The sequence below is a fragment of the Phalacrocorax aristotelis genome, chromosome 14 (assembly GCF_949628215.1).
Source record: "Phalacrocorax aristotelis chromosome 14, bGulAri2.1, whole genome shotgun sequence".
Classification (NCBI taxonomy): Eukaryota; Metazoa; Chordata; class Aves; order Suliformes; family Phalacrocoracidae; genus Phalacrocorax; species Phalacrocorax aristotelis.
This window is the reverse complement of record NC_134289.1, coordinates 13,117,442-13,145,350: the sequence shown is the minus strand read 5'-3', so window position 1 is coordinate 13,145,350 and position 27,909 is coordinate 13,117,442. Positions and strand designations below refer to the sequence as shown.

The following is a 27,909-nucleotide window of genomic DNA, read 5'->3' as shown; positions in this document are numbered from 1 at the left end:
TGCAAACAGGCAGGCAGGCCAGAGACAGACTTGTAATACAGATGCTGGCAAGTTTTCTGAAATTTTCATCATAATTAAAACCAAAGCCAATCCAGAATAGAGCTCGACAAATAGTCATTTTTCTTCTTGTCTTTCTGAATGAAAAATTCTGAAGATTTTTCAATTTATAAAATTGGGTAACTTTACCTTTTTAAAGTTCAATTTCAGTAAATATCCATTTTGAAAGGAAAACATACATATTTTAGATTAGTTAAAAATGCTTCACATTTGTTTTTTGCATCAAAGCAATTCAGCAGCATAGATGAAAACCTATGAATTCTTATGGTTGACCTAAATATTTAGTTTTAGAACTGCAGCAGCAAAAGCTTTATTTGGCAATATTTACACAGCTAAATTTAGACGTGATTATGTAACGGCTTTTGCACAATGATGAGGTCTGAGCACCTTCTCCTCTAAGTGCGCATATGTGTATATATAGATAAATATTTCAGGCACGCATATACATCAGGCATAACAGAAACTGAATGTCCAATAAATCAGTTAGCCCAGCCCTTTAACTTCTTGGTTATTTTACTGGTGCGCAGAATTAAGTAAGGGAAGCATTAATATGCCTCCAGCATGTCTGCTGTTCTGGCAAATCAGATACTTCCAGAGATGCTATGGTTGCAGGAAGGGAGAGCCTACATCTCCCTTCCTAGATAGTGCTAGAGGTACTACCAAAAGACAAAGGCAGTGAGGGCTGTACTTACTTGTTTTAAAGAAACCAGTTGCACATTTAGCCTTTATACCCAACCGGCCACGCTGCCACGTACGTTAACCCAGCTTTTTCTGTGTTCACTTCTTAGGACTACTTAGATCTTGCAGCTTCCACACCGTCTGATTCCTTACTTTACGATGATGGGCTCTCAGAAGAGGAGACACCACTCGTGGACTGTAATAATGCTCCCCTCCCTCGAACCCTCCCTTCCACATGGATTGAAAACAAACTCTATGGTAGAATTTCACATGCATTTACTAGATTCTAGCAACACAAAAAAAAAAAATGATTTTTCTTCTGCACTGTTCTCAGACTCTGTAACCCCATTACAGTGTTTCGTGTCTGAATGAAGCCAATCAAAATTTGCTTGGAAGCTTCTTTTGGGTTTTTTTGTTTGTTTGTTTTTTTCTTTTAGTAAACGTCAAAGTTTGCATCAGGATCATCCTTTAGTCATTTTGCAGCTGTGTTTAAAATAAACGTTTTTAAAAGGATGTGAAAATAAGTAAAATGACTAGATATCATACAGCAAAATAAAAAAAAAAGATCAGGGAAGTATTCTCAGGGGAAATATAAAATGCTAATGAGTATCTAATTCAACTGTCCTGTTGGGGGGGGGGCTAGGAACATTTAAAATATGTTAGATTCTGCACCTCTAATTTAAGCAATAGGGTTTGTTTTTTTTTTAAAATATCAGTTTTGCCATAATTCAATGATCGGACCCATCTGCAACATTTTTCATTTATCAAGACAGATTTCTACATTTCAGCTGCTGTTAATGCATTCTGGATCCATAAGCTGAAATGTCTATTTAATGTATCATAGAATGAAACCAGAGTATTAAATACAGAAGGTAGAAATACTGTATATAAATATTATATACAGATTCATTTGAAAATCGAATTAACAATGGGCATTTTGAAAATACACTCAGCTGTTTTCACGTCCTTTGATTTACTATGAAAATGTCAGTACTAAACCTTGATTGAATGATGTAGCAAGTGTTTTTAAAAAGAACATATGCTTTCATTTTGTGATGGTGAGATGGACAGTAAAAATGGTTCTTGCCAAAACTCCTACATTTTGTCTCCTGATTAAATATTCTACATGGTTTTTAGATATTTACTAACATCGCAGATATTTTTTTCATTCTTCAAGCAGTATGACTTTTGAAAAGTTGGATCTTTTAGCTTAAAAGTTGCCATTAATACATGGCTTTGAGTCTATTTTTGATCTATACCCTAGCTATAATTTTCTTTAGTAGGTTCCCCCAACTCAGGTTCACTTTGGGGCACTTAGTGGCCAGATTGTTAAAAGAATGCAGTAACCGACAAAGCTGCCACTGAGGTTGATGGCAGATGCTGAATGCTTAACAAGCAACAAAATCCGATTTCTGTTTTTGAAAATCTTGACCCTGGTACGGTTCTCTGCTTGTACAGCTGGATCAACACGGTGCTAAGCACTCTGCTTCCATTTTGGTGATCACTTGTGCCTAAACTGAGACGCAGTTACTGGACTCAATGCAAATAATTACATGCCTGAAATACACGTTTAAATGCTGAATCAAGACAAGAGTGCTCAGGACTTTGTTGGACTTTACTCAGTTGTGCTCCTGGAATTTCCTAAAATTAAGCAGGGGGTCCCTGGTGAGGGTGTGAGAGTGTCCCCAAAACCTCACAGAAGCCAATGGAAAGGGGCCCATTTAAGTAAATGGAAATACTCTCAGTCATTGGAATGGACTTTGGATCCTGTCCCAAATAGGTTTATTAATTCTTGGGAGCACTTCCTGTACAGCAAGAACTTCCTCTTGCAAAGCAATATATTGCTACGTGATTGTCAAAAAAGAAAATTATGGAAAGTTGGAGGCTCATCAGAAGAAAAATTATTAGCTTTTTATTATGCACATGTGCGCGCACGCACACAATTTTTTATCAAGTAAGCACTTTATTTTTTCAGGGTTTTTGCCTACATCTGAATTTGTGCTTCAGGGCTTTCGAAACATCATTTATGTGAATTGATTTGGGACAAAATCCAGTGGACTGGCTTAAAATATTGAAGGGAGTTTTGCCAAGGGCCTTACTGTCTGCACATGAAGTTATGGTTCTTCAGTGCAGAAAAAATTATCTGTTTTCATTTTTAGGCATGTCATACCCGAACTGGCCTGAGGAGAGCCCCGTTCCACTCACAAGATTCGATGGCACTAACTCTGTGTTTTCAAGATATGCAAATGATAGTGTATATGCTAACTGGATGGTTTCACACTCAGCGGCAAAATTTATGGACAAGTTTGATAGCTAAAATTTTCTTTGTGAAAGGTAACGGACTCCTGAGGGGAACAAAGATGCAAAGAATGGAAAGTCCATTGGCTCGTTCTTTGTACAATCAACAACAAACTTTTGAATTGGCAAACCCTTTTATTGGTCGTTTCTAAAGTGTGTTGTTCATGCTGAAGACTATAATTGGTGATTTCCCCTTTCAGAAAACATATCAAGCTGGATAAGAGTTGTAGTTCCAGTACTCCTTTCTAGATTGCCATTTTGCATATGGTTCCGTTTGGCAACTTCTGACTGCAAATGGCCCCGCACTTCATTCTCGCTGTTTTTTTAGACTAACCATCCTGCATTACAGCTTTCTTGGATGGGAAAATGTACTTGAACTGCTACTTTTATAGTGGCTGTTAGCGTACGACCACTTGATCTAAGCAGGAAGCACAAACAATATATGGAAGGGAGGGGGGAAATATGCTCCCAAATCACTGAGCTTGCTATCAAATGAGAAGTGTTGCAATGATGTTGGCACTAACAAAGCCTGTAGCTTGGTTTGGAAGCAAACATTAAATAACTCAATAGAGGACTTGAGATTCAACATTTGAAGTCTTGTAAAATGTATTGTCTTGTCTTAATGAGAAGAGAGTTTGTTTTATTAGTCTTAACTTCTCTTACCTTTAGCACAATGGAGATAAATTTGATACAAGATAAGCTGTATAGACTGATGGCAATCAAGAGTGTTCATCTGACATCATTTACTTTCCATCACCTACATCTTACTAATGTTAAAACGTACAATCTCGTACGATCATAATTCCTCTTATGAGTTCAAAATAGACTGTACAGGATTTTTAGATTGAATTCCAGTAAAGAGATTTCATTTGCAGTCATGTTCAGTGAGTTGGAGTCCTCCTCTCAGCTCCAAATCGGATACACTGCCATGCACAGGACGCGGCCATGACATAGCTCCAAATAAACCTATTACCTTGAAAGTCATGAGTAAACAACACTTGCACAGCAAAATTCATCTAAAACTCTACTGTTAATGAAACTATACAAGGAAAATGTCGTCGGAGTTTGTTAAGGTGAAATATAAAAATGTTGTGCTTACAACACTGACTTGATATTTGGGAGAACGATCTGACTGTGGGTTATGTGTTCGGTTTGGAAGAGTAAATGATCAGCACTACTTTTGCCTTTATTTGTAATCCAATATGGTTAAAGATAACTTTCTGTTTGCTACAAATGTTGGGACGTAAATCCCGAGTGACTCGTTGTTAGCGTTGTGACGGTTATCCTAAATAATCCAATTCTACCAAAGCTTGCTCCTGTCACTTACAATCCAGTTTAGCTGTTTTCAGATGTTGTTTTGTGTATCAACTTTATGTTTCCATTAAAGTCTGTGATTTCAGAAACAAGAGAGTCAGACTGCCAAAGCCTGCCCACAGAATTTCGTTTTACAAAAAACTGGGATATCAAGTGCTGTGCTGGAATTTAAACACCCTCCCTGTTGGATATCATACTTGATCCTGCCCTGGTTTCGGACAAGCACAAAGCAGAGTGACTTTTTCTTTGTACAAACATTTGCCCTGTTGTGTAATGTTTTTGTACAGTAAACAGAAATAGCTATGGATACAGAAGGGGCTCAGCTGTGATATAACGGTGAGCTTCACTGGCATGATGACACAACTGTCAGAATGCATACTTTTAAAATAAATGGCACTGAAAAATAAGCCCATTATATGGGCTTTTTTCTTTCTACTGAGAGATATATGAAAAAAGGGAGAGAAAAAAATGGCATTTGTGGTAACTTTTTGCTTTGCCCAGTCCTTTTCCTGTATTTTATGTCAGTGAAGGGGAATCCTTCATTTGCCATGAGTAATCAACGCATGGAGATTTTGGGGGGTTTTCTTTTTTTTTTTCTTCCCTTCCTTAAATTAAGAATTTATTTTCATCAACCATCTTCAGCAATGGTATTCAACTGAGAGATGTGAAGCGCCCAATTTCTAACCTGAAAAGCCCTGCAACAACATGGCTGTACAGTAGGTGAGTGGGATTGTAAGCGATGCTGAAATAACCAGTGGATGAATAATTCTTAGCAAGTGTTCCCTAATTCAACTAATTTTGACTCCCTTCCTGCTCATGAGTGCTCATAAGAAATAGATTATTACTTTCTAGTAGTCATTCATAATACGGAAGATTCTTCTATCTTTTGTGTACACTATTTTTGTAAATATTTCCCTTGAAGTGTTTCCTACTTGTTCTGCATTGCCTTTGTTGGAAGGATGACAATCTTCTTTCAGTTCCCCATGAGGGAGTAAATGAACTTCCCGTGTGAGGAAAAAGTGATACTGCAGGCGATTATTTCCATCGCTGCCAGAAATACGCACTTGGCTGCCCTGAGGAGACTGAAGTCGAAGTGAACAAGTGACTCAAATGTACAGGTTGGAGGGAATAACATTCTAAAAACTCCTGCCAGCCTTTTCTAAATATCTGCAGAGATGATGTAGTTTACCTGTCTGTGCTTTGAGCTGTGACAGATGGGGGAGAGGGTGAATCTCACGTGTCTTTCTAGTCATTAGAGCAGCACAAGGGACTTACCGTAATATTCATTTCTACAAACCCTTCCAGAGGTATGATACTCGGAAAATCTACTGTGAGGTTGCAGATTTTAATCTGCAGGCATTAGCCTGTTTCATGTAACAGAAATTTTTAAAAATCTTGTCCCATGAATACAAGCTACATAATATTTAAATCATATGGTTTTATCTAATATTTGTCATGTAAAACGTGCATGAATCTCTATGGTACGCTCAGCTGGACCTGTTTTAAGTAATTCTCAAAAACGTATGGTAAAAGCAAGTTTCTATTCATTTATGTTTTATAATCAACCTTACCTGAATAATACAAGCCTCAAAATTTATCTAAAAAAGGATATTTCGCCTGTAACTTTTGGAAGTTTAAAAAAAAAAATCACATATAATTTTGAAATGCTTTGTTTCAAAACCCAGCCCACCTAGAAGCCCGTGTTGTTTGCTGCAGCTTCAGCGGTAAATTTGTAACAGGATACTGGAGACGACGTTCAGCTCCCAGGTAGCACCAGGCAACGCCCCCCATAAACAAGGTGCAGATTGTCCACAGCGAGGTGAATGGTTTGACTTTTTCAGCCTAAGCTATCTTTCTGAAACAGGAACCCTATGATTGCCTTAGGATGTATGAAAGTACGTAAAATCTTAATAAGAAACCTAAGCTGTTTGGGTCCACTGCATCGAACTTCATATGATTTCAGTAAACCCTCTGAAGTTAGTGGCATCGTTCATGAATGAATTATTCATAAACATCTGCTGGTCTAAAATCAAATATCCCAATAGTCTGCTAGCAAAAGTACAAAAAATCTTATCAAAATATGGACAAAGTAGCAATAGCCTGGGCCTACCCCTCCCTAGCACGATATTGTAACTTGTCCGTCTAGAAGCAGTATTTAGAAGCAGGTGCCAGGCACTAGAAGACAGGTAAGCACAAATGTACCTCTAATGTATATCTAGAAGAGACGGTGAATAAAATATTTTTTAGTATTTATCAAGTTCTTCAGTAGAGAGGAGTTGTTCATGTAAGCTGTATTTCATGTATGTTTCTCATTTCTAATCCTTCGGGACATCAACCTGTATCTTCCAGTTATGATAGAGATATATAAATACTCTTAGTCCATTTTGAGAAGATGAAGAGTTCCTCTCTTTTCATGGTGTGTTTTTTGGGTTCATCTGGCTTTATACAGGGTCGCATGGTATCTCAACACAACAAATTTCTTGCTAAAAATGTACTACTTTGAGCTGTTACGAAAGTTCATTTTGCTGATATGGTTCTGCAATTAAGTAAAAAAGTTTTGCCTCCCTGAGTACAGGCAAGTACACCTCCCCTTAAACTCATCTGAAATAACTGGCTCCTTACATTGGGCTAATAAGGTACATGTCGTAATTATCCAACTTCACCTCATCCGGGAGCCGTATCATATGGATTACAGGCCAACCCAAAAAGGTACGAACAATTTAAGAGCACTGCAGTTGTACTTTACATGTCAAGCAATAACTTTCCCTGTCTCCCTATTAGAAAAGAGAATGAAAGAAAAGCGTGTTCATCTCCGAGGTAGTTAAAAGCATCAGTAACTTTGAAATCAATGACAACGTAATGATGTCATTAGGTATCAGACCGAGAGTTTGATTCTATCCTTGCTGATACAAGCAAATGTGTATTAACATATAACTGGTTTAAGTGCGTTTTTACCTTGCCACAAGAAAAAGCTTTCCATTTAATCAGCAAAGCACAGAAGTTTGCAGCGGTTCAATCTATTACACTGATAGGAAGTAATGCGCATATTTTGAATACATAGTGATGTTTACAGTAGGTATTTCTGGTTCTTTGGGGTTCTTTTGGCTCCCAATTATAAAAATGGATTGGGTTTTCACAAAGCATTCAGCTTTGACCTCGGTCACCTCCCCGATAAACCTCTGCTGATTTTAATGCAGAGAGAGTCAGCCAATGGGCAAATCTTGACCCAAAATATCCATGATAAAGACGCTTATTTTATCACAATGTTGATGTAGTGGAAAGAGTCACTAGTTGTGTGGTAAGAACTACTGAATATGTCTGTGTAGATACAGTGTTTTAAAATGTGAGTAGGCTGTGAAGGTAAAAGCAGCCACTCTTCCTGCCTAGTCTGTGTTAAGGGGCAGTTCCCATCAGCCTGGTACCTGCAGCAGTCCCCATGGGAAGTTAGGGTAGCCCAGCATTTTGTGTAAAATTCCTCTAGTATTTATGAGAACACATACAAATAAAGCATAAAAGTTAGAGGCTTGGGGGGGGGGGGGGGGAAGCTGCTATATCAGCTTCATTTTCTCACCCTCTATGCAAGCGATTGTTGTGAACAGAACCAGATATTACAACTATTTCTTAACTTCAGCAATGTGTTGGCATGCTCCAAAAGAGAAACAGAGGTCCCCTGCTGGAAAGCGTGTCCATTGTAGCAGGAGTAGGTTTCTATGTATTTCATAATCTCCTTTAAGTGTAGGGCTGAAAAGAATGTAAGCCAATGCATCTAGGGCCTTAGTTTTAGAATTATGTTTGCAAAATAATTTATTACTGAATACTGCACGGACATATGGCTGTAATCTTTCAGAACACTGTTGCCAAAAGTAGTTGTGGAGTTAGTGCACACCACACTAGCGCTACATCTGTCGGACAAGGAGTCAACAAATGACTGCAAAGAGCAGATACGTGTGGTCTCTTTCTCCTCAGTTGTCATCCCACTGTTTTCTTACTCCCCATGTGATCTGACCTGGGAAGGAACACAGATTTGCCCACCGGAGACTTTTCCATACGCAGAAGTCTGCAGGGACAGAAGGATTTGAGTTGGTGAGGAGACTGGGACCCCTCCTATTTATATGCTGCAGGATGGAGTTCCCTACCTCCTCAGTCGTGAAGCTTGCAAACCAACAAGCTGCTGACCGGACAGAATTGGCAGAAGACAAATGTCCTGTCTCTCAGGTACAGGCCACGCAGAAGGTATCATGTGAGGGCTCACTGGGAAGCGCAGGTCTAGTCACACTCATGTTCATAAACCCTGCAACAGAACAAAAGCAACCTGAAGTTAAAGAGCGGAGGTTCACTTTAAAAGCACAGTCCAGATCCGAACTGAGAAGTTAATGTACATGTTAAGAGAGGGTTGGTACTTAATAAACATAGTGTGGCTTGTGATTGTATACACCCAGAGCTGTGAGGCTGTTATGAAAAGAGAAAGTTATCTTTATATCCACGGGGCTGTAGCTAACACATCTCCTCCCACATAAAGCTGTAGCTGTTAACACCCCTTGGCGCTTCTAACACTGGGTTCTCACCGTTAACCAAGCTGTTTAAATGATTCTCTCTAAACTTGTAATTATCACCAGCCAAAAACGTTTGGATTTTTAATTTCAGCGAATTCACAGCAACAAAAGGAAGGTTTAGAAACGCCAAAATGAATGTTTTGCGTCTTTAGGGGCTTCAGAGGTGTGAAACAGATCCAGTCCATGTTCAGAAACAAAGCCATTTTGAAGCACATATGCATTTCCCTAAGTTTTTGTCTAATGCTGGTAGGTATTTCATATAGAACAACTCAAGAAATTTGGACTGCTGACCTTGAATTTTTTAGCCCAAGACATAGCCACAGATTTGAATTCCTGTAGAAACTTGGCTTAGATCCACATATGAATTATACACTGCAGTTTCCAGTCTGATTCTTCTGCATTCCACAGGTCATGTAAGTACTTGTTAAAGCCCTCGTATATTTTTTTCAGCCATTCAGGGCTGATATAGTTGAAAGAGTTTGATGTGGGCACTGATTTTTATTTGCAACACACGCCATTTTCCTAGCTAGCTGCCAAGGCAATTTCCTGTCTGAATTTACTCTGCTTAAGGATGAAAGTATTTTAACATTTTTTTAATAAAACTAAATCAAGTGAGCATGTATTATAAGCATCTGGTTTCCTAAGAATCTTGCTTGCCTATATTTAGGTAAATTTTAAGGTTATTTTGGGGAAAAAATTAACAATTCCATTTCCTCTTTCAGATTTTTCTGAAGAAGTAAGATATAGCCCAACGCAAATCAATAAAACAGTAGGATATGCTGATCCTACCTGTTTACCAAATGGTTACCAATAACAACAATAGTACCCATTTATTCAAGAGTATTTCACAAAAAAAAGGAAGAGATTTGGAGTAACTTCATTACAACTTTACTTCTGTTGGGAAGGAAAATGTCAAGAGGGTGGAATCCCAAGTAAGCAGTGGCTGATATGACAGACGAGGAGGCGGCTCGAGAGGGCTGTTCTCGTTCCTTGAGAAAGCTAGTAACGGGCTCATCTTCTTAAGATAACTGAAAAGTTTGGAAGAGCATTGTAAAGACTGAGATGTGGGAAAAGCCTATGGAAATATTCAGGAGATAAATAGCAGATTTATAGTATACTTTTTTTAAATGCATATGCAGCTTCAAGAACCAGCCAGCAAGAAGCAAGCAGAGTTCGCTGCTCTCCAAGATAGGGCTCGTCTGGTCAGGACTGTCAGTGATTGATTTGACAGCAGAAGACAAGAATGATTCCTTCTGCCACAGGGTATAAATAATTGAGGAAGATTTTAGCCTTGAGTCAGGAAATCATTCAAACACTTAACTGGTTTTCCTGTGCAGAGAGGCTTTCTCAACAGTGGCCTGGTCCAGACATAGCAAATAGAAAGGCATGCAGTTTATGCCCATTAGAAGGATTTTTATTTTAAAACATGACAGTTGGAAGTCTCACCCAGCGTTGCTCTTCCAAGATCATTTGTTAAAATGAACTGTGACAATTTGTTAAATACTGAGCAGAAACAGATTATATGTTTTTTTTAAAAAAACACTATTATTTTAATTTATACTGAAAGACATTTCTCACCATTTCTACATGCACAAAGATAAAGCAAGCAATCAAATTGGATTGCAACAAGTTGTCATCAGAGACAACTTTTTAACCAAAGAGAAATAATGTTTATTGAATCATTTTGGCTTGCTTAACTGAGTCTCCATTATGGTTTACTAATGTTACGAAATGTGAAATGCATGTTTTGAAATGCTAGGCCTTAAACTAGAGATTATTTATAATAGTTGCCGTTCCAAGTGATAATCATATATTTGTTAGGCAACATGTAACGGAACATTATTGGTGGCATTAGACCTTGAAATGCAGTCATATGAAGAGCCCATATTATCTTTATTGCTATAAAAGTAAGCAAACGTACAGTAAAGACCTTGCCATACGAGATCTGAACACAGCTCAGGGGAGCAGAGGGAGAAGGTACAGGTAAACAAGAATTGTTACTTAATCTGGACGCTGGAGTTAGGTTAAAAACTGAGATTATAGGTTTTAGCCTTCTTGGTTATGCCACGCAGTCCCTCAGTAACTCCCCATCCCCAGCGCTACCCTCGCTGTGCCCTGACCTCCCTCTGCAGGAGGGAGGTTGCTGCTGGCCTGGGAAGCTGGGGCAGAAAGGTGTGCTGATACATGGCGGGCCGCTGCTGGCAGTTACCATCTCAGGCAAGGGATGGCCAAGGACCCCTTCCCTCTGGCACCACTTCATCCTTCCAGAACCCAGCACCTCTGGGTCTTCCCCCTGTAAATAGCCTATGTGCGGAAGCACAAGCAGCGCACCATCCTAATCATAGAATCACAGAATCATTAAGGTTGGAAAGGACCTCTAGGATTATCAAGTCAAACCATCAACCAACACCCCCAGGCCTCCTAAACCATGCCCTGAAGTGGCACAACTACACGCCTTTTAAATACCCCCAGGGATGGTGACTCCCCCACCTCTCTGGGCAGCCTGTGCCAGCGCCTGACCACTCTTTCAGGGAAGAAATTCTTCCTAATATCCAACCTAAACCTCCCCTGACGCAGCTTGAGGCCGTTTCCTCTCATTCTATCGCTAGTGACCTGGGAGAAGAGACCGACCCCCACCTCGCTACAGCCTGACTGAGAGAGCAAAATCGTAGCTGTTTGCGCCACAAAAACATACACAAAACAAGCAGCCGCCTGTTAGCATTCACATGTTAAGCTACATTTTCACCTGCTATATGTGGCCAAATTTTATAAACCAGTAATGGAGATCCTCATGTTTTGAGTACAGTTCAGGAACATTAAGATAGCCTGCACGCAGTTTCTAAGATGCTTGTGTTGCAGAAACAGTCAATTTTTTAAAACTTTTTATCTCTGTCCTTATCCTGTCATAGACATGATTTGGTTTTTCTTTTTTTAATAGTACAAATCATTGCTTGTCTTGCACAGTCACAGAACTGGTAACTGATAATCTTGAAATTTAAATTAAAGAGAAAAAATAGAATATTTATAGATATATCAATTCAATTCCTTCTGATAAACGCTTCTGCACCCGATATTCCTTATTTTAAATGGGGCGCAGCCTGCCAGATTAGGTCTTTGTCATTCTAGTTCTAAAAATAGGAGCACGAAAGGAGAAGCAGGAACAAATTTTCCTTGCTCTTGAGGAGATGTGGGAACAAATTCAAGTGAATTTCAAAGCATCTTGCTATTCAGCTGTCCTATGATTGCATTTCTAATGTCAAATCTTGCTTTGAATTCATTTGATTTGGAGCTCCATTTCACTGACAGATGTGAGCCATTGTGAGATTCTTATTAGCAAAGCTTTTTCTTAACAAAGATAAAGACAAGATAATTGTTACAAGTCAAAAATTAAAGAGGATCTTGTGAGACTGTTAGGAAGGTAGCGCAGTGACGTTTGATCCTGACTTTGCAAATCAGTTCATCTTTACCAATTGGTTTTATAATGACAATAGCGAAGCCTCAGCAGCGTGCATTAACGCCCTTCATAAAATCAGCCGCTGTTTTTACGCACCACAGGAACAGATGCCAATTTCCGTGAAAAATCTAAACACAGTATTTTTATGTGCTCAGCTGAGGTACGGTATTTCTTTCTGGTTGTCTGTTGATACCCCATGGTACCCAGGAGGGCTCCCTCCTGAGGAGGGAACAGTGTGCACGCTACCTTCCTTTAGCCCTGTCTTACACCCCTTCAACACTGTGAGACTTTTTCAGTCCTTGATAGTAAAGTACTACTAACAAAATCAAGGCTATGATGTGATTTTATTATGTCTATGTCATTTTATGGGAGGCATAGTTTACAAATATGGAAAATGTTGCGCTTAAAAACATTTTAATGATGTGTACGCAACAATGAGAGGTAAGAGAAACAAACATTGCTTATTTTATGAACAAACTGACCTGAGTTTGGACTCAAAAGGAGGGAGACTTTTTTTTGGGTAGTGACAGACAAGCCTGCAGCTAACACTTGGAAAAAAAAAAAAAACCCAAACTGTAGTGGAATAGATAGATATTGCCAAAAATGGGCCAGCACACTACAGACAACGAACACATAGGAAGTTTCATTGTCTCTGATCCTGTCTATCGTACAAAGAAACGAAGACCGCTTTTGTACTAACTTGTTTGCTAACCTGTCAGCATGGGTGACCATCTCTGTACCGTGCCTCCCTACAGCTTTGGCTTTATTTTGTGTGGAAAGTGGTGGTGGTTTTTTCTGGCTGCTGGACAGGCCCAGTGGGTACAAGAGCTATGCAGTAAGGCATATTAAATACTGACATACTAAATATTTTGTATAAAACATGAAGTGTCTCAGATTAAGGAAGCCCAAATATTTCCCTCTATAAAGATAATGTATCTAATGTGGACATTTATCTCAATAACTTGACCTTTAGTGCAGGAGGTTTTCAAGTAAAAAAGGAACCCAACCAGATAACCAACCAAAAGACCTTGATAACTGACACTGTTATCTTCTCAGACAAGGAGTGCTCATGAAAGATTGTCTGGCTTAGGTCTCATATATAGAAGGATCTAACTTATTTCTCCTTCTGCATCCTAGGCACTGAAACCTACAGATTAAACAGGTTAAAAAGTAATTTAATAGGACTGATGTTAAATATATTGCTTTATAGTTTTAACAGGTTACTGTTCTGCAATACTGAAGAATAGAAAAAAAAAAAGGTGTAATTTTTTGTATGTTTTGCATAATATTGAGTCCTTTAGTCAAAGTCTTCCTAATTTGTTTTCCATTCTAGGTACAGAATACAGCTGCTTGGACTTCGTTTCAGAGCTGCTGCTTTACAGTCAATATATTTGTGACAAAATTTTCTGCTCTTCTTAGAAAAGCACTTAAAGCACTTCTCAGTGTCATTAGACAGAAGCCGTATAGTAAAAGTGTCTTGGAGTAGTCAGAAACAAACCGATATAGAATTCCAGCACTACATACGTGGATTCCTTTCCGTACTTGTTACTGGTTGGTCTGGTGTGATACCCTGGTGCAGCTGCAAGTGAGCGGTGGAGCCCCGGGCATATGACCCTTTGTGCCTGCCAGGAAAAATAAGGCCATATGGCCAAGAAAAATGATCCGCTGCTGCTGCAGAATATTGCCTGCTGCTCCCAGCTGGAGCAGGCAGCGGAGCCTGGGCACTTAATGCAGCTCCCTGCAATTCCCCTTCTGCGCTCCCATTCCTCTGCAGTGCAAACCAAAGTGACGCCCACGTCACTTCTGGGTGCCCACGTTTCTGGGATCCATTTGTTACCCATGAAGAGCTCAGCAAAGTCTTGTGGCTAACAGCAACTTTATATTGATTTCAAAAGGAAAAAGTTAATTTAAGAGCTTGTATCCAAACAATTCTGATCTATCCTTCCATATGCTCTTCCAGGTGCCAATAGCACTGATAAAGTTAAACTAAATTATCACTATTCAAAGAAAAAACAAGTGGACGATAATAAGCATTTTTGTTACCAGAAGAAAGCTCTTTCAGCTACCAGATAAAATTAAATCTTATTTACGTTCACTTACAGCTGTGATTATATCAGCTATCTTGTTGATAAGCAATTTTCATGAATTGAGTATAAAAATTACTAAGCCTGCTTTAATGTATGAGGGCACCCTATATAAATTTAACGTCCGTTGATCCTGTGGTTGACGCAGTCTGTACAGACTGTTTTCTAATAGCAGTTTCTGAAAGGAAGTAATTTAGCAACTGTGATCCCAAAACAGCAGGAAAAAACAATCCATAGCAGCTCATTTACCAAACGTTATATAAATTATATGCTTCTGGGTCCCAAATTTAGTACATTATAATGCCAAAGAATTCGTTTCTATTTGATACCAAACCACTGCATAAATAAATGTAGTCCTTCAGCATTCAAAGATGTAGAGGCCAAAAGTCTAAGCATTGCCAAAATCAAAATGTTGCTGCAATGCAAAATAAACGGAACAGTAACAATGAATTTAGGAAGATTACGGCATGGTAGAGTTGCTCTGGTGTGTCAGTACAAAAATAAGTTTCCATATGCACTGTTCTTCTTAAACCTAGCTTAAGTCTAGAGATTATTTCAGCCTGTAAAGCAGTGAAGTAAAGTATCCAGACCTTCCAAGCACCTTTAATACTCATCGTAGGTAGCCCAAGATAATGATAAGGCAGTAATGGTGTCGTTTTTACTTTGGGAGGTGCACACCAAGCGAGCCCTAGGTTAGCCTTTCGGTGGCCGGGCTGATGCCCACACGACAGCGTCGCCAGCAGAGCCTGAGGCGGAGGTTAGCATTCCCCAAGCCAGACACAGGTTAATTCTGCTGTAGCGCACCACCTCTCCTACGATCCCTTATTTCACAGCCCATGGCAACAAGATGTATTTGGGCAGGACCAGTGACAAAGGGTTATGGAATATAATTTAGAATAAAAGCTTAAAATGAGGATTGTAAGGGAAGAAAATATAAATCCAGATAATTAAAATACTGTAGGATGGTTTATTTCAGGCTATTAAAAATTCTTGATACTTTTGGTTGTGTCGTTCAATATCTTGTATAAATAATTTGCAACTATTAAGGATAAAGAGAGCAGCTTCACATGGGACCATGTTGGAATTGTGCCATGAGTAAGACTGAGCTGTGGTATTTGACAAAAAGCCCTGTGTCAAGGAGAACTAATGACTATTGTTTGGTAATTAAAGCTCTGAATTTTCAGGCAAAATAACAGACCATTTTTTTATTCCACATACACATTTCCTTTTGGCTCAAGAGGATAAGATGACAAAAATATCCACTGTCGAAGGATTGCCTTTTTTTTTCCTCTTTTCTCCTTTGGTCTCATTTACATTACTCTTTCGCTTCAGCTCATGTTCTCAGATCAGCTCCTCTTTTTTCTACTCTTTCTTCCCCTCCAGCCCACATATATGCTTAAAAAAAAAAAACAAACCAGGCAGCAAGGAAAAAAAAAAAAACCAAACCCACTAGAGGCTGGAGCTAATGCTGTTCTGGAAAACTCTTCTTTTTTTGAATCAGCTATTACCAACCACTTCCTTTCCCCTAACTGTACCAATTTAAGAAGAGCGTTTACCAAAGTTTAGCAAAGTATTTTTCAAGTCTGTCTCCACGTCTCTAAAATAATCATTCTATCACATTTCAATAAAATTCAAAGCTGTGTCACCTATAGACTTACTGCTTTCAGATGCTAGGAGGTCTGCAAATACAAATTGTGTCTTAAAACACAGGCATTTGCTAAATGTTTTACTGCCTCCTTTATTCACAAACAAACCGGGAATTCTTCTGTGGGGCTGTAAAACTAATACCGAATAGGAACTACAACATCTGTCAGCATAAATATAGGCCTGAGTTATGAAGGAATGTCTAATGTTGGAGTAGCTCATTCTGACAGACGAGTCAGGAAGTTACACACAACATCACTACAAAAACACTGTTTTCCCTGTCGTGGTAGACCTCTCATACAGAGACGGCTATGAATACCCAAGTTGTTATTACTAGAGTTTTAAGAAACCCATTCTTCTTTCTTTCTCTCAATCTGAAAATAATCTTTCTGGAACTGAAGGAACTCTGGTAAATAGAGGAAAATGGCACTTAAAAGAAGTATTATTTTGTGTACAATCTCCTGTAAGGCACTGTAGAGATCTCCCCATGTAGTGGCAACTAGGTCTTGCGCAGAGAAGCGGTACCTGGGAAGCCTGAAGGTCAATATTCAGAGCCTGGCTGCTCGCTGTAGTGGGTGACACAGGGTTGTCAGAGTTTGTTTGGGATCTACATCGTAGCATTAGCTAATGTATCAGTAATTTCAGCTATTTCCAGTCTGTTATCTTCTCATACTTCCAAATAATATTATGTCTACAGAATGCTGCAGTCTCCAGTATCAGTAAAATAACACGGGTGTCTAGTAAACTCCTACCCATTTACCACAACGCAGAAGGCAAGCAGGAGCTGAGGGACACTCACCAGTCATCTGGAATATGCAACACTGAAACGTCGCATGAGGTTTAAAATAGTAGTATATTTACATACTGCTTAAGAAAAGAGAAGGAACCCATGTTTACCTAGTTTCAGGAGTGCATATGAGAGAATCTAAAACTTTGGGGAAGAGTGGCTGGGAAGTGCCCGGCGGAGAAGGCCCTGGGGGTGCTGGCTGACAGCCGGCTGGGCATGAGCCAGCAGTGCCCGGGTGGCCAAGGAGGCCACCAGCCCCCGGGCTTGTGTCAGCACTGGTGTGGCCAGCAGGAGCCGGGCAGGGATGGGGCCCCTGTGCTCGGCCCTGGGGAGGCCCCACCTCGAATGCTGGGCTCAGGTTTGGGCCCCTCGGGACAAGAAGGGCCTTGAGGGGCTGGAGCGTGTCCAGAGAAGGGCAGCGGGGCTGGGGCAGGGTCTGGAGCACAAGTGTGCTGGGGGGCGGCTGGGGGGGTTTAGCCTGGAGAAGAGGGGGCTGAGGGGAGCCCTTCCCGCTCTCTGCAGCTGCCTGAGAGGGGCTGGAGTGAGGGGGGGCTGGTCTCTTCTCCCAGGTCGTTAGTGACAGGACGAGAGGAAATGGCCTCAAGCTGTGACAGGGGAGGTTTAGACTGGATATTAGGAAAAATGTCTTTACTGCAAGAGTGGTCAGGCACTGGCACAGGCTGCCCAGAGAGGTGGGGGAGTCACCATCCCTGGAGGAGTTAAAAAAAAATGTGTAGACATGGCACTTCAGGGTATGGTTTAGGAGATGTGAGGTGTTGGGTTGGCAGTTGCACTTGATGATCCTAGAGGTCTTTTCCAACCTTAATGATTCTGTGAGTCTTCTGGTAATTCTCTTCTCCATGAGCCTCTTCAGATATACTTTTGATGGATACCTGACTTTGACAATCCAGCCCCACGGCAAGCTTCAAAGGATAGGCCAGCGGAGGGCCAGTCACGCCGGCCAACATGCTTTCCCTGCAAATGGGCCAGAGGGACCAGCGCGGCCAAGTAGGCAGCAAAGGGCACTGGCAGGGCACCCAGTCCATATGGAGCAACCCTGCCTATTTAAAATCACTGTTTAGTCCAGGTATTCCCTGGAAAGGCCTTTACTGTTGGAGGGCTTGAGGTCGAGACTGAACAGTCCAGCTCCTCGGATGCCCAGCCCCCTCCCGGGCTGCGTGTTGGAGCCATTTATGAATATTATAGATATAATTATGAAGGAATAATTATTATTTGTATAATTATGGTGGAAGGGGTCTCCGCCCGCCTGAGGACGAGGGGCTGCTGAGTGCCAAGCGGAGGGCGGTTACGTTGGGGGGCGGCGGCCGGGAGCACCGGGGCTTCGCTCCGGACGGCACTCGGCGCCCGGCTCTCGCGCAGGTGAGTGGGGCCGAGCGCGGGGCGCGGCCCCGGAGAAGGGGAGGGGAGGAAGGAAAGGAGCCGGGGCCCGTTCCCGCCCCGGAGGCGGTCGGTGCCGTCCCCTTTAAGGGCCGCCGCGGCGGCGGGGCGCTGCCCGCCCCTTTCCTAGCGCAGAGGAAGTGTGGCCGCGGTCTGGCGGCGGGGCCCGCCCGGTGAGTACGGCCGCCCCGTGCCCCTCCCGCCGCCTCCCGCGCCCCGCAGCGGCCCCCCGCTCCCGGTGTGGGGGTGGGGGAGGCGCCGAGCGGTGCTCCGGGAGCCGCCGAGCCGCCCGTGCCGGAGCGGGAGCGTGGCCGGGCGGCGCGGAGCGTGTGGCGGGGCTGAGGCCGGCCGAGCTGGCGGCGGGGAGAGGGGCTGCGGCGGGGGGCCCAGCCCCGGGAGGGGGGCCAGCCGTGCGCCGCGTCCCAAGGCCGCTGCCCGCCCTCCTCCCGGCGGGGGCCTTAGCGGCGTAATTCGTTTTTTCTCCTAGCGATATCCCAGCGATGAAATTCGCTCCTCTTCCTCCTCAGGATTGCGTTGCCATTGCCCTCCTCGGCCCCAAATAGGCTGGAGAGCGGGGTTCTGGAGGGGGACGTAGTCTGGAGGCAGCGCTGGGAGCGCGGTGAGGTTTAACGTCCCCGAGGAGGCATCAGCGCCCATCTCCCTTGTCTCCTTGCGACCGGGCGATAGTGCAGCGCCGGGCTGTCATCTCCCCTTTCAGTCCTCGGGCCGCTTGGGGTTCGGGTTTTTAACTCGCTCAAACCACTAGAAACCCCATTTCCTTCCACCACCATCCGTCCCGGCCTCCCTGCCCCCAGAAAGAGAAGAAACGATGATAAGAGGGCACTTAATTCTTTTCAGTGGGATATTTAGAGTTGTTTAACTACGGCTTACATTTGCTTTTTGCGGGCTGGGTTCTTGCTCAGTAGATTCTGTGCTCTCGTCGCCTGTGAAAGTGGAACGTTTTGATGTTGAACGTCAAAAATAAAATTGTGTAGTTGTTATCAGTCCATTAATCTTGAAACTAACTCATTTATAGGAGGAATACTACAGCAGAAAGGGGAGGGTTGCAATTTGCAAGATGGTTTTTAAAGCTGAGTATAAACTTGGTACTGTGTTTTCAGTGAAGTGTAATTCCGATCTGCTTAATTTTTTACTTTATTCTGTGGTTTTGTAGTTTGGCTTTATTTTTCCTCTTCATCCCTCTATCGGGGGAAACTGAGACACTGATCTCTTCTGCTGAGTTTGTAGATGATGGATAAGGCCTAAGCGTGTCCTGTTGCTTTGGTGAGTAACTAGGAAGAGCTGCAAAAAAAGAGTGAGGCTGTCTTAACACAGAGTGAATATCCCTCAGGCAAAGGTCATATAGTAAATTTTTGTCCTTGTTTTTTTCTTTTAATGTCTTGGAAACTATCAGTGTCAGGGCCTGTGAACAAGACGGTTTCTTCTTTTCCAGCTTGCACTAGCTGAAAGTTCCTACCCTGCTTCAGTGTGTTTGAAAGAAACTTCTGGCTTTCCTTTATTTATGAGCTAGATAGTGAGCCCCCAAACACTGTCAAAGGCAGCGGCTTGGAAGTATTCCTAGTAGCTGTCAGCGGAGGCAGATGTGTTTTGCGGATGGGGTGTTAGCTACAGGCCTCAGTTATACCCTGAGGCTTTTATGGGAGGCTCCTGGCAGTAAGTCCTTATCGTACATATCGGGAGATCCACAGTGAGTGTTGCTACAGCACCGCTGTCCTAAACCGTCGGTAAGGTGGGAATGGAAGGAATAACAATGATCTTGAAGTACAGGACCACACGGCACAAATAGAAACTCTATAGCTTGTCTGTCCTTGGAGGAAACCCATGAAAACTTCAGCGTGATTAGGATCAGTTGACCGTGAAGAGTTCTTTCCCTTCTTGATCCCATGACTTTGTTTTGGTGTCTTCCTCAGGCATAAAGGGGGAAGAAGAAGAAGGAAAAAAAACCAAAACCCAGAAAGCCCCAAACCTATCATTAAGGCTGCTGCATCATGGTAGGAGTTGCACTAAGTTATTCTTCAATTTAAATGCTTTGCTTTTAAGTTCCAGCCTTGGGATATGGGTCCTCCCAAGTCAGTGAGAAACATCATCTGAGGGCATATTTAAGTGATAAGTAGCTGTGGTTTGTTGCCAAGAAAACCCACAAGCATACTTGGCACAACAATTTCTACCCCGGCACCACAGTCTGTTACTTTCGCGCTTGCCAGAAGTGTTCTGTGGACCTCTTTGTAAAAAGGGTCACCCGAATGGCCTGGACTTTTAACAGAGACAAAACTACACTTGGGGGAGGGAAGGTATGAGAAATATGAGGCCAGGTTTTTTATTGCAGAAAACAAATTGCACAATATTTTTCTTAACTGTGAAACAGTCTGTCATTATGAAGCAAGCTCGTGACTTGCAGTATTTTCTCTTTAAACAATGCTGAAGCAGAACCATGGAGGTGAGATGAAACTCAGGCTTTGGATAGGGACTTGGGTGGCGCCGGAACTGATGATGTGCTTGGCTTTCACTTAGCTCATCTGTTTTCTACCCTCTTAAAGGACCAGCTCTCCAGCATAAAGGTATGGGAAGAGACCTTAATAATCTTGCTTGTGGAAAAATAAAATAGCAAATAGACAGTGATTTCAAGCACATGACTTTGAAAAAAAACACCAAGAAGTCTTTAAAAAAGAGGTCTCAAAGGGCACAGTGGAAGTAAAATGTTTCAGGAGCACATGAGCTTTTGTAAAAAAGAAAATGCTGTGCTTTATCTATGCAACTAATTATGTTCTTGCAAGCTTAGTGCTGGAAATGGGGAAGATGAGATCATAACTCACAAGATGTTCATAAAGAAATATAATGCTTTTTTAAAGGGAATGGCAATATAGTTTTACTTCTGAGTTATAGCCACAGCTTCTGAGAAGAATTTGCAGAAGGGCACTTCCCACTGTCTGCCAGAACAGTTTCATTTTGAATGATGATTAGAAAAGCCCAGCACTTCCATTAATATTATTGTTTATTAGAAAAATCTGGAAGCATACAATGACTTTAATACTCTAAATTTCTGTTTTATGAAGCTCTTTTGAAAAACAAAAAAATAGTTTCTGAAGGCAGGAGCAGTACTGCAAGTTGCAGCCCTCCTTGCCATGAGTGTCTTCTGGTGCAAAAGGAGTGGGGCAGGATACTCTGAGGCCTCTTTCAGGAGCATCTAGCGGCTGTTTTGGTCTAAGCCTGTTTAAAAATGTTTCCAGTAAGGCTGCCAGTGTCTTGCATATAGCTAAAAATGTAGACAGATGGGTTAGACAGCTTCATATTTCTTGGGTATCTTATACTTTGTTGTGTGTCTAATCTAAATTGGTGATTCTGATGGTCACTGCTAGCTGAGAAATTTTTTGTTAAGAGTAACTAGATAATCACTGCAAGCTATACGTAATAACTAAAGATCAGAGGTCCAAGTGGAAAGGAAAATGAGCTTTTTTCCTAATCCTGGAAGATCTCGCCACATGTGAAAATACGGCATGCTGAAACACGTGTGAGAAGCTTGTACTGGTTCTATGCTGGCACTAGGCTGTCCATACTGCTGCTCTTCTGTGTGGGTCAGGCTGGCAGGAGACACTTGCTCCATAATTATTTCAGAGTGGAGTACGGTGGGAAGAGTATCTGGAATGATCTCTGCTTTAGCTTACCTGTTTTTGAAGGCTTTTTCCATTCACAAACCAAATGCTCTAAAACTCTTACTAGCGAGTTGATAAAGGTGCCAGGCCATTGCCGGTGCTGAGAGCGCTGTGTGCAAACGAGGGCGTTGGAAAGAGCATCAGTGGAACTTCAAACAAAGTTCAGAGCATCCAAACATGACTTGACGCGAGGAAGCTATTGTGTGAGGAAATCTTGCATGTACTTCTTTTTAATCTAACCATTTCCTGCCATTCTTAATCATCTCCAACTGTAATCAGAAATAACTCTAGTGATTGGCCTGTTTACCCATTTGTGTCTGCCTGCCGTATGTGTGTCTTCCCGCACCATGCTTCTCTTGGGTGTGATTGCTTCCTTTAGCCCCCACCGTGGTCCTGGGGAGTTCTTGGACCCCATCTGCCTCCTGGCCTGTGGTGGCGGAATGGCATGTCTCCTCAATAAGTGCATTTGAGGATCGTGCTGTTGGCAGCTGTGTTGGGGAGACAGAAAGGGTAGGTCTGCCTGTGTTTTTTTTTTTTTCCACCTTCTTCCTCCTTCGTATTAAACAAATCTTTCACTAGTGGAGTGGGTGGGTGATAAAGGGCAGCTCTGTCTTGCTGGTGTCTTTGGCCTTTCTTCCTCCTCCATACTTAATGGTGCTGTTTCACTGGTGAGGCAACTTCTGGAAGAGGATCCATCTCCTTTATGGTGCTGGGCTTTCTGGTAGGGATGTCACTGAGAGCAGATGTGTGGAAAGCCTGGATCAGCACCCAACGGCCAGCATACGTGTCCTCCTGGTGTCAAAAGTGAGTCTTCTCATCAGCTTCTTTCTTCTCAATTAATTCATTACTTCAGTAAATGGAGGGGTAAGAACGTTTACCTGTGAGAGTTTGAGTGCAAATACCCAACAGGCGACTAAAGAAAGGTGCAGAACAGAAGCAGCACAGCCACCTTAGCAGCGTAGGGATGGCTGGACTGGCGCTGGGAAAGGGCTGGGCGGGCAGACACACTTGGCACTTGTTCTCCCAAAAACTGAGGGAGCTAATTTTACTCTTCTTTGGCATACTGCAGGGAATTTCTGTTAAAGGAAACTGGTATTCCAGTTGTAGAACAGCATTAAAATTCTTACATGGCTAATGAAACCTCTGGAGATGGGCCCTGCCACGTACTTAATGGCTGTCACAGGCAACGGAGTCCTTTGAGCTGAGCAAAACTCAAGATTCTTATGTGTTCAAAGGTACAATAATACAATGCAAACCAGCTAGGAGTTAAAGGTAGCTTTAGAAATACAATACTTGCAAGTGTTAAATATTTCCAAGTAAAACTGCTAAACAGCTTAGTGTTTTTTTTATGCCTATATAGATATCTGCTTCTTGTGTTTAACTTTGACAAATGAACATCAACCACAAAAGGAGGTTAATGTATCTGCACCGTTAATTGTGCTTTTTGCCAAGACAGTAGATTAGCACTTTAATAAAAGATCAAAATTGTAGGACACCTAACTTCTCCAAAGAGTTGTATATGAAGCTAGGCTAGTTTTGTATTAATATATTAGGATTTGGAAATCAGGGTGATGAGTCTCAGGTGATCTTCTAAGGAAAAATGGCCCTAATAATTCCTCAGATGCCAGCTGCAAGAGAAAGACATGGAAGGCTAGTTTCTGGCTTGCAGGTGTATAGTTATAGGAAGCTGTGACAGTTTAATGCTGATGGCTGAGGTGCTGCTGTACAGACGTACTGCAAATAATTCTGCTTGTGCATGTTGTGGCTATGATGTTTAACATGTGATAATTGATTGTAGCAAGGTAGCTACAATCTGTACCAGGCAGGCTTTCTGCTACTCCAGTGTCCCTTTCTGGTGTTTGCATGTGCGTATCTTCTCTGTAGAAACAGTAGAAATAATACTTAAACGGTTCTTCTGGGTTGAGTTTTTGTTGCTGTTGCAAGCGCAGGGGTTGAACAGGGATGCACAGGAAGCAGCTGAAGCTTGTTGGGAACACTGCTGCATTAAAGCAGGGGAGATGAGGTAAATGAGCTTGTGTGTTGAAGCACACTCTGAAAATACAAAATGCTTGTCTTGAGCACAGTTTAGAGACACTGGAATCATATGGAGGGCTCAGCCATTAGATTCTAGGAAACGACTTCTGTCCTGGAAGAGTGTTATGGGTGATAGCTTTCAGATCACTTGTGGTAGCACTTCTGTTGTCTCTTAAAGATTTCCCCAAGCAGTGGTGTCAAAAATCATAAGACACTTGTCAGACTGTTGATACTACTCACAACCCCGGGGGCAGCAGATGGCTTGTGTGTCTTCCTAGCACTCTACTGGAGTGGAAATGAAGATTGCTGAGTGGTAGTAGTTTAGTCCATCTTTCATGTGATCTGGCAGCTTCTGGTACGGATAGAAGCCTTCTGAAGAGATGTACGATTTGCAAAGTAGGAGGGTGAGTCTCGGTTGCGGTTGGTGCCGGCTGGACAGAGGCTGGCAGAACTGGTGCGCCTGCCTCGTCCCAGCACAGTCTGGAAGCAGCGTTCCAGTAAGATGTCTGTTCAGGGCAAACACCACTCCCAGTGTCTGGAACAGGACTGAGTTTTTAACATCTGAAATGCTGTGTTAGATTATGCTATTAAGTGCTGCTAAGCCCTGTTTCTTTAAGTTGGGTTTGTTTTTTTTCAGATTTCAGACATAATGCAGTGATTTTGAATTTTTTGCATTTAACCCTGCAGAGTTGCTCCTGAGTTGTGTAAGGTCCTGAGCTTCTCTTAGAGTTTTACCTAGCTAGACGGAGAGGTGGAAGTGCGATAGGGATTTAAGTCAACTATCTGAAAGGGCAGGAGATGAAAGTAACCAAATTTTAAACCAGTGTTAAAATAGCATAGCAGAAGTTGCTGCCAGTAGGATCACGTGTCAAATGTGGCAATTTGAATAAATAGGTTGCAGCGAGTGTCAGTGGTAGCAACATGTATTTCCCTGCTGTGAAGCAAAAGTAGCAAAAAAAAGTTGTGGAATATGAGCACAACGGACGAATGGCACCAGGAACGTGCACAAACTTCAGAGGTTCACAGAAACTCCTGGGTTCTCTCCCTTCCAAATCATGCTTAACTCTTTCTGACTAGAAGAGGAGCAAAGGTGGTCCCAGTGGTCCAAAGACCAACTTTAGGGGCTTGAAGAACAAAACCAAGAGAGATGGAGCAGGGACATGCGAAGTGTCGAGTGTTTGGTGTTTCTATTTTTCACAGTGGTGTCTTCTTCAATGCAAGGCAGCTTCAAATAACCTGAATATCAAGATAGGTAGTTCTGACAAGCTGCTGGCTTCTCTGCTTCTAGTGAAGCCTAGCATTGCTAGTCCTTTAAGAGTAAGTTAATACTTAGTTATGATGTCAAATTGAAAAATTACAGATGACATAAGCGCATCTAGCTGTGCTTTGAGAACACACCAGATGTTTTTCAATTGTTTGGCATCCAGCTTTCACTTCTGGTGACATAGTCATGACTGATTTGTTCTGCTGAAAGCAGAACCTAAACTACTACGCTGACTTATAGCCATTCTAAAAATATTTGTAGGTTGTGCTCCTTCTGCTGTCTTAGATTCATGGGTGGAGGAATAGCAAAGCGAGCTCAGTTTTGAATACCACATGTGAACATAAGCTAGCTGATTCAGTTTAAGAAAAGCTTCAGGGCGGCTGATCCTCAAGGCAGCATTTTTCTCAGAGTTTCTGTATCAAATTGTATTTTAAACTGGTTTTGGATATTTTAAAGCTCTCAAGCCAAACTATCAGTTGGACAAAATGCATGGAAATGCCTTCCAGTAGTCACTTCAGGAGTTTTATTGCTCTTCAAACTTGCAGTGGAGAGACTTCTACAGAAATATTACTTGGCCCAGGGTACACCACTGACCCACCACCACCCCTCCCCCCAAAACCAAAATTTGGCAATAAATCATAACTTTAATGAGAACGTTACTGTGGTACTGATTAGTGTGTAGTTTAACTATTTTTACAGTTAATAAAATAAGTTTTAATTACCAAATTTTTAAAATTAACAAAATAAAAAAAATTAGGTAATAAAATAAACTGTTAAAATGACATTTAAATCAATTGCCATTATATGTTTCTGCTTTCAAGGCTGATATTAATAGAAGTCTGAAAGTCTTTTTAAGAAAGATTCAGGTGCACTTCAGCATTTAACTTCTCACTATTTTCACTCAACTGCTAAAGCTTCCTTGTAACCTGAATTTGTACCTCCTTGAAAATAATATAGCTCTTCCCATAGAAATATTGCAGAAAATGAAAAAAACTAACTTCTCCAGAAGATGAAATCTTTAGCTGGTGTTTAAAATGCTGGCTATTAGCTGTGCAGCTGTTAGCAAGAACATCCTGGCTAAGGACTGTCCTTCTCCATCTCTTCTTTTCATAGGGTAAAAGAAGAAATCTGGATGTGATAACCACCTGTTAGGTACATTGAGAGCTTCAAAGGGAGTTGGGTTTGCTTGACAGCATTTTCAGATTTGCTTTACGAGTGTAAGGGAACTGGATGCATGACCTTTCTCCTCACCTCCCACAGTGGGAAATCTTCTAGTAGCTTTCTGTATGAACTCGGATGGCAACTAGCCTTTAAAAATAGCACAGGGGTTTACATATATTGGAATATATATTTTCACTGTGCTCAGGGTACAGTAACTACGTTGTCTTGATCTCCATACATAGAGAATGAGACGATAATTAGAGATGTGAGAAAACAGAAGAGGACTTGATTCTGAGAGCGTAGTTGGATATAGTACTTAGGTGAAGGAATCCCAAGAAAACACCATCATTTTCAGGTCTTTGTTCTTCTTTGCTACCATTCCCGCAATGACAATTTGAGTCATTCTCAGTGTTTGGTTTTTTTAATGAACAGAAAATGGCATCTGTGAAAAAGTAGGTATGCTCTGTGAATGTTATGCATCTGAGCTAGGATCACTAGTTGCCTTTTACTGTTCTATTGTGTTTGCTGAAGCATGTTCATCTTGTACGGGGAGAAATACTTAGCTGCGGCCTTTTAAGATGTTTAGACACTTGGGTGTCTAAGGAGTATTTTAAGTTTCCTCAGTCACTGTGAGGTGACTTTAAGTGTATGGCTTTAAGTGTAACTGCTTTTTCTGTCCTTCTAAAACAGACTGTTTTCCTGTGCAAAAATCCCCTCCTGTGGCATTACCTTTTTGAAGAGTACTGGGCATTATAAGTTTTTGCCTCTGCTTCTCTCGGCAGCTGTTCCTCTGTCATACTGAAAGAAGGGTAAAGATTTTTCTGCGTGTACTCTAACAGAGACTACTATGCATCCTTGAAGATAAGCTAAAGTTGCTGTAAGAACTGTGGTTTAGTTCAGCTTAAGCTATCCTCCACAGCGATGCAGCTCTCCTCTTGCCCTTGATCGAGCGTGCAGTGTTATATGCGCTGTTCTGAGGTTCTGCCAGCCTTCAAGTGAACAGGCCTGAGCCCTGCCATCAGTTGGGTAAGGTTGCTCGGGTGGCATGCCCTGGACTGGGAACCTGCCTCGCTGCCATCTGACATAATGTATGTATATATGTTTTTTAGAAACATTTTGTTTGTATATAGTTTTAACATACATTTACTATATGTAAATATAATTTACGCAGTCCCTCAAGGAGAGTATGTTGTTAGTAAGGGTATTGCAAAGCGTGTGGTAAAAGTAGGTCAGGCTCTTGCCTAATGCTCAGGTAAAAAATAACATTGATATTAGGAGCTATTAGGAATACCAGTAGAAAGTGCTTCTCTGATAATTTTACTAAGGTAGCTACTTGCACTTCTGTTCCCGTTTCTAGGTTGAATTTTAGCAACCAATAGGGTAGGCAAAAATAAGTGTAGCCATATAATACTGCTGTTCCTTTAATTCTCTTACAATATGGGAAGAAGACTTGCTTCTCAAGTTTTCGACGTTGTGGGTTTTTTGCCAAATTTAAAAAGGGGAATAGTGCCT

The 27,909-nt window shown here is 41.7% G+C and overlaps 2 protein-coding genes and 1 long non-coding RNA gene across 5 annotated transcripts in view; all 3 read left to right on the top strand.

Annotated features, from left to right (window-relative positions):
- The window catches only part of RET (ret proto-oncogene), an 85,406-nt gene extending 80,973 nt beyond the window's left edge, over positions 1–4,433 (top strand). Inside the window, exons 19-20 of the mRNA XM_075109556.1 lie at positions 846–993; positions 2,895–4,433. Of these exons, the coding sequence (XP_074965657.1) occupies positions 846–993; positions 2,895–3,052 (306 nt within the window). The 3' untranslated portion in view covers positions 3,053–4,433. The remainder of the gene's footprint in view (positions 1–845; positions 994–2,894) is intronic.
- Positions 4,434–4,693: 260 nt separating this feature from the next.
- LOC142064409 (uncharacterized) lies at positions 4,694–15,885 on the top strand. Of its 2 annotated transcripts, none has more exons than XR_012663096.1 (3): positions 4,694–5,063; positions 8,469–8,562; positions 13,688–15,885. It is a non-coding gene; the product is annotated as an uncharacterized LOC142064409 (long non-coding RNA). The 2 variants fall into 2 exon arrangements; XR_012663095.1 differs by having other exon boundaries at positions 4,694–5,067.
- Positions 15,886–18,349: 2,464 nt separating this feature from the next.
- Positions 18,350–27,909, top strand: part of CSGALNACT2 (chondroitin sulfate N-acetylgalactosaminyltransferase 2) — a 35,399-nt gene continuing 25,839 nt past the window's right edge. Inside the window, exons 1-2 of one of the 2 annotated variants that reach the window (XM_075109358.1) lie at positions 18,351–18,440; positions 20,199–20,279. The gene's annotated coding sequence lies outside the window, so the exon portion shown is untranslated. Of the gene's footprint in view, positions 18,441–20,198; positions 20,280–27,909 lie in introns of both variants that reach the window. The other variant, XM_075109359.1, reaches the window with a different exon arrangement.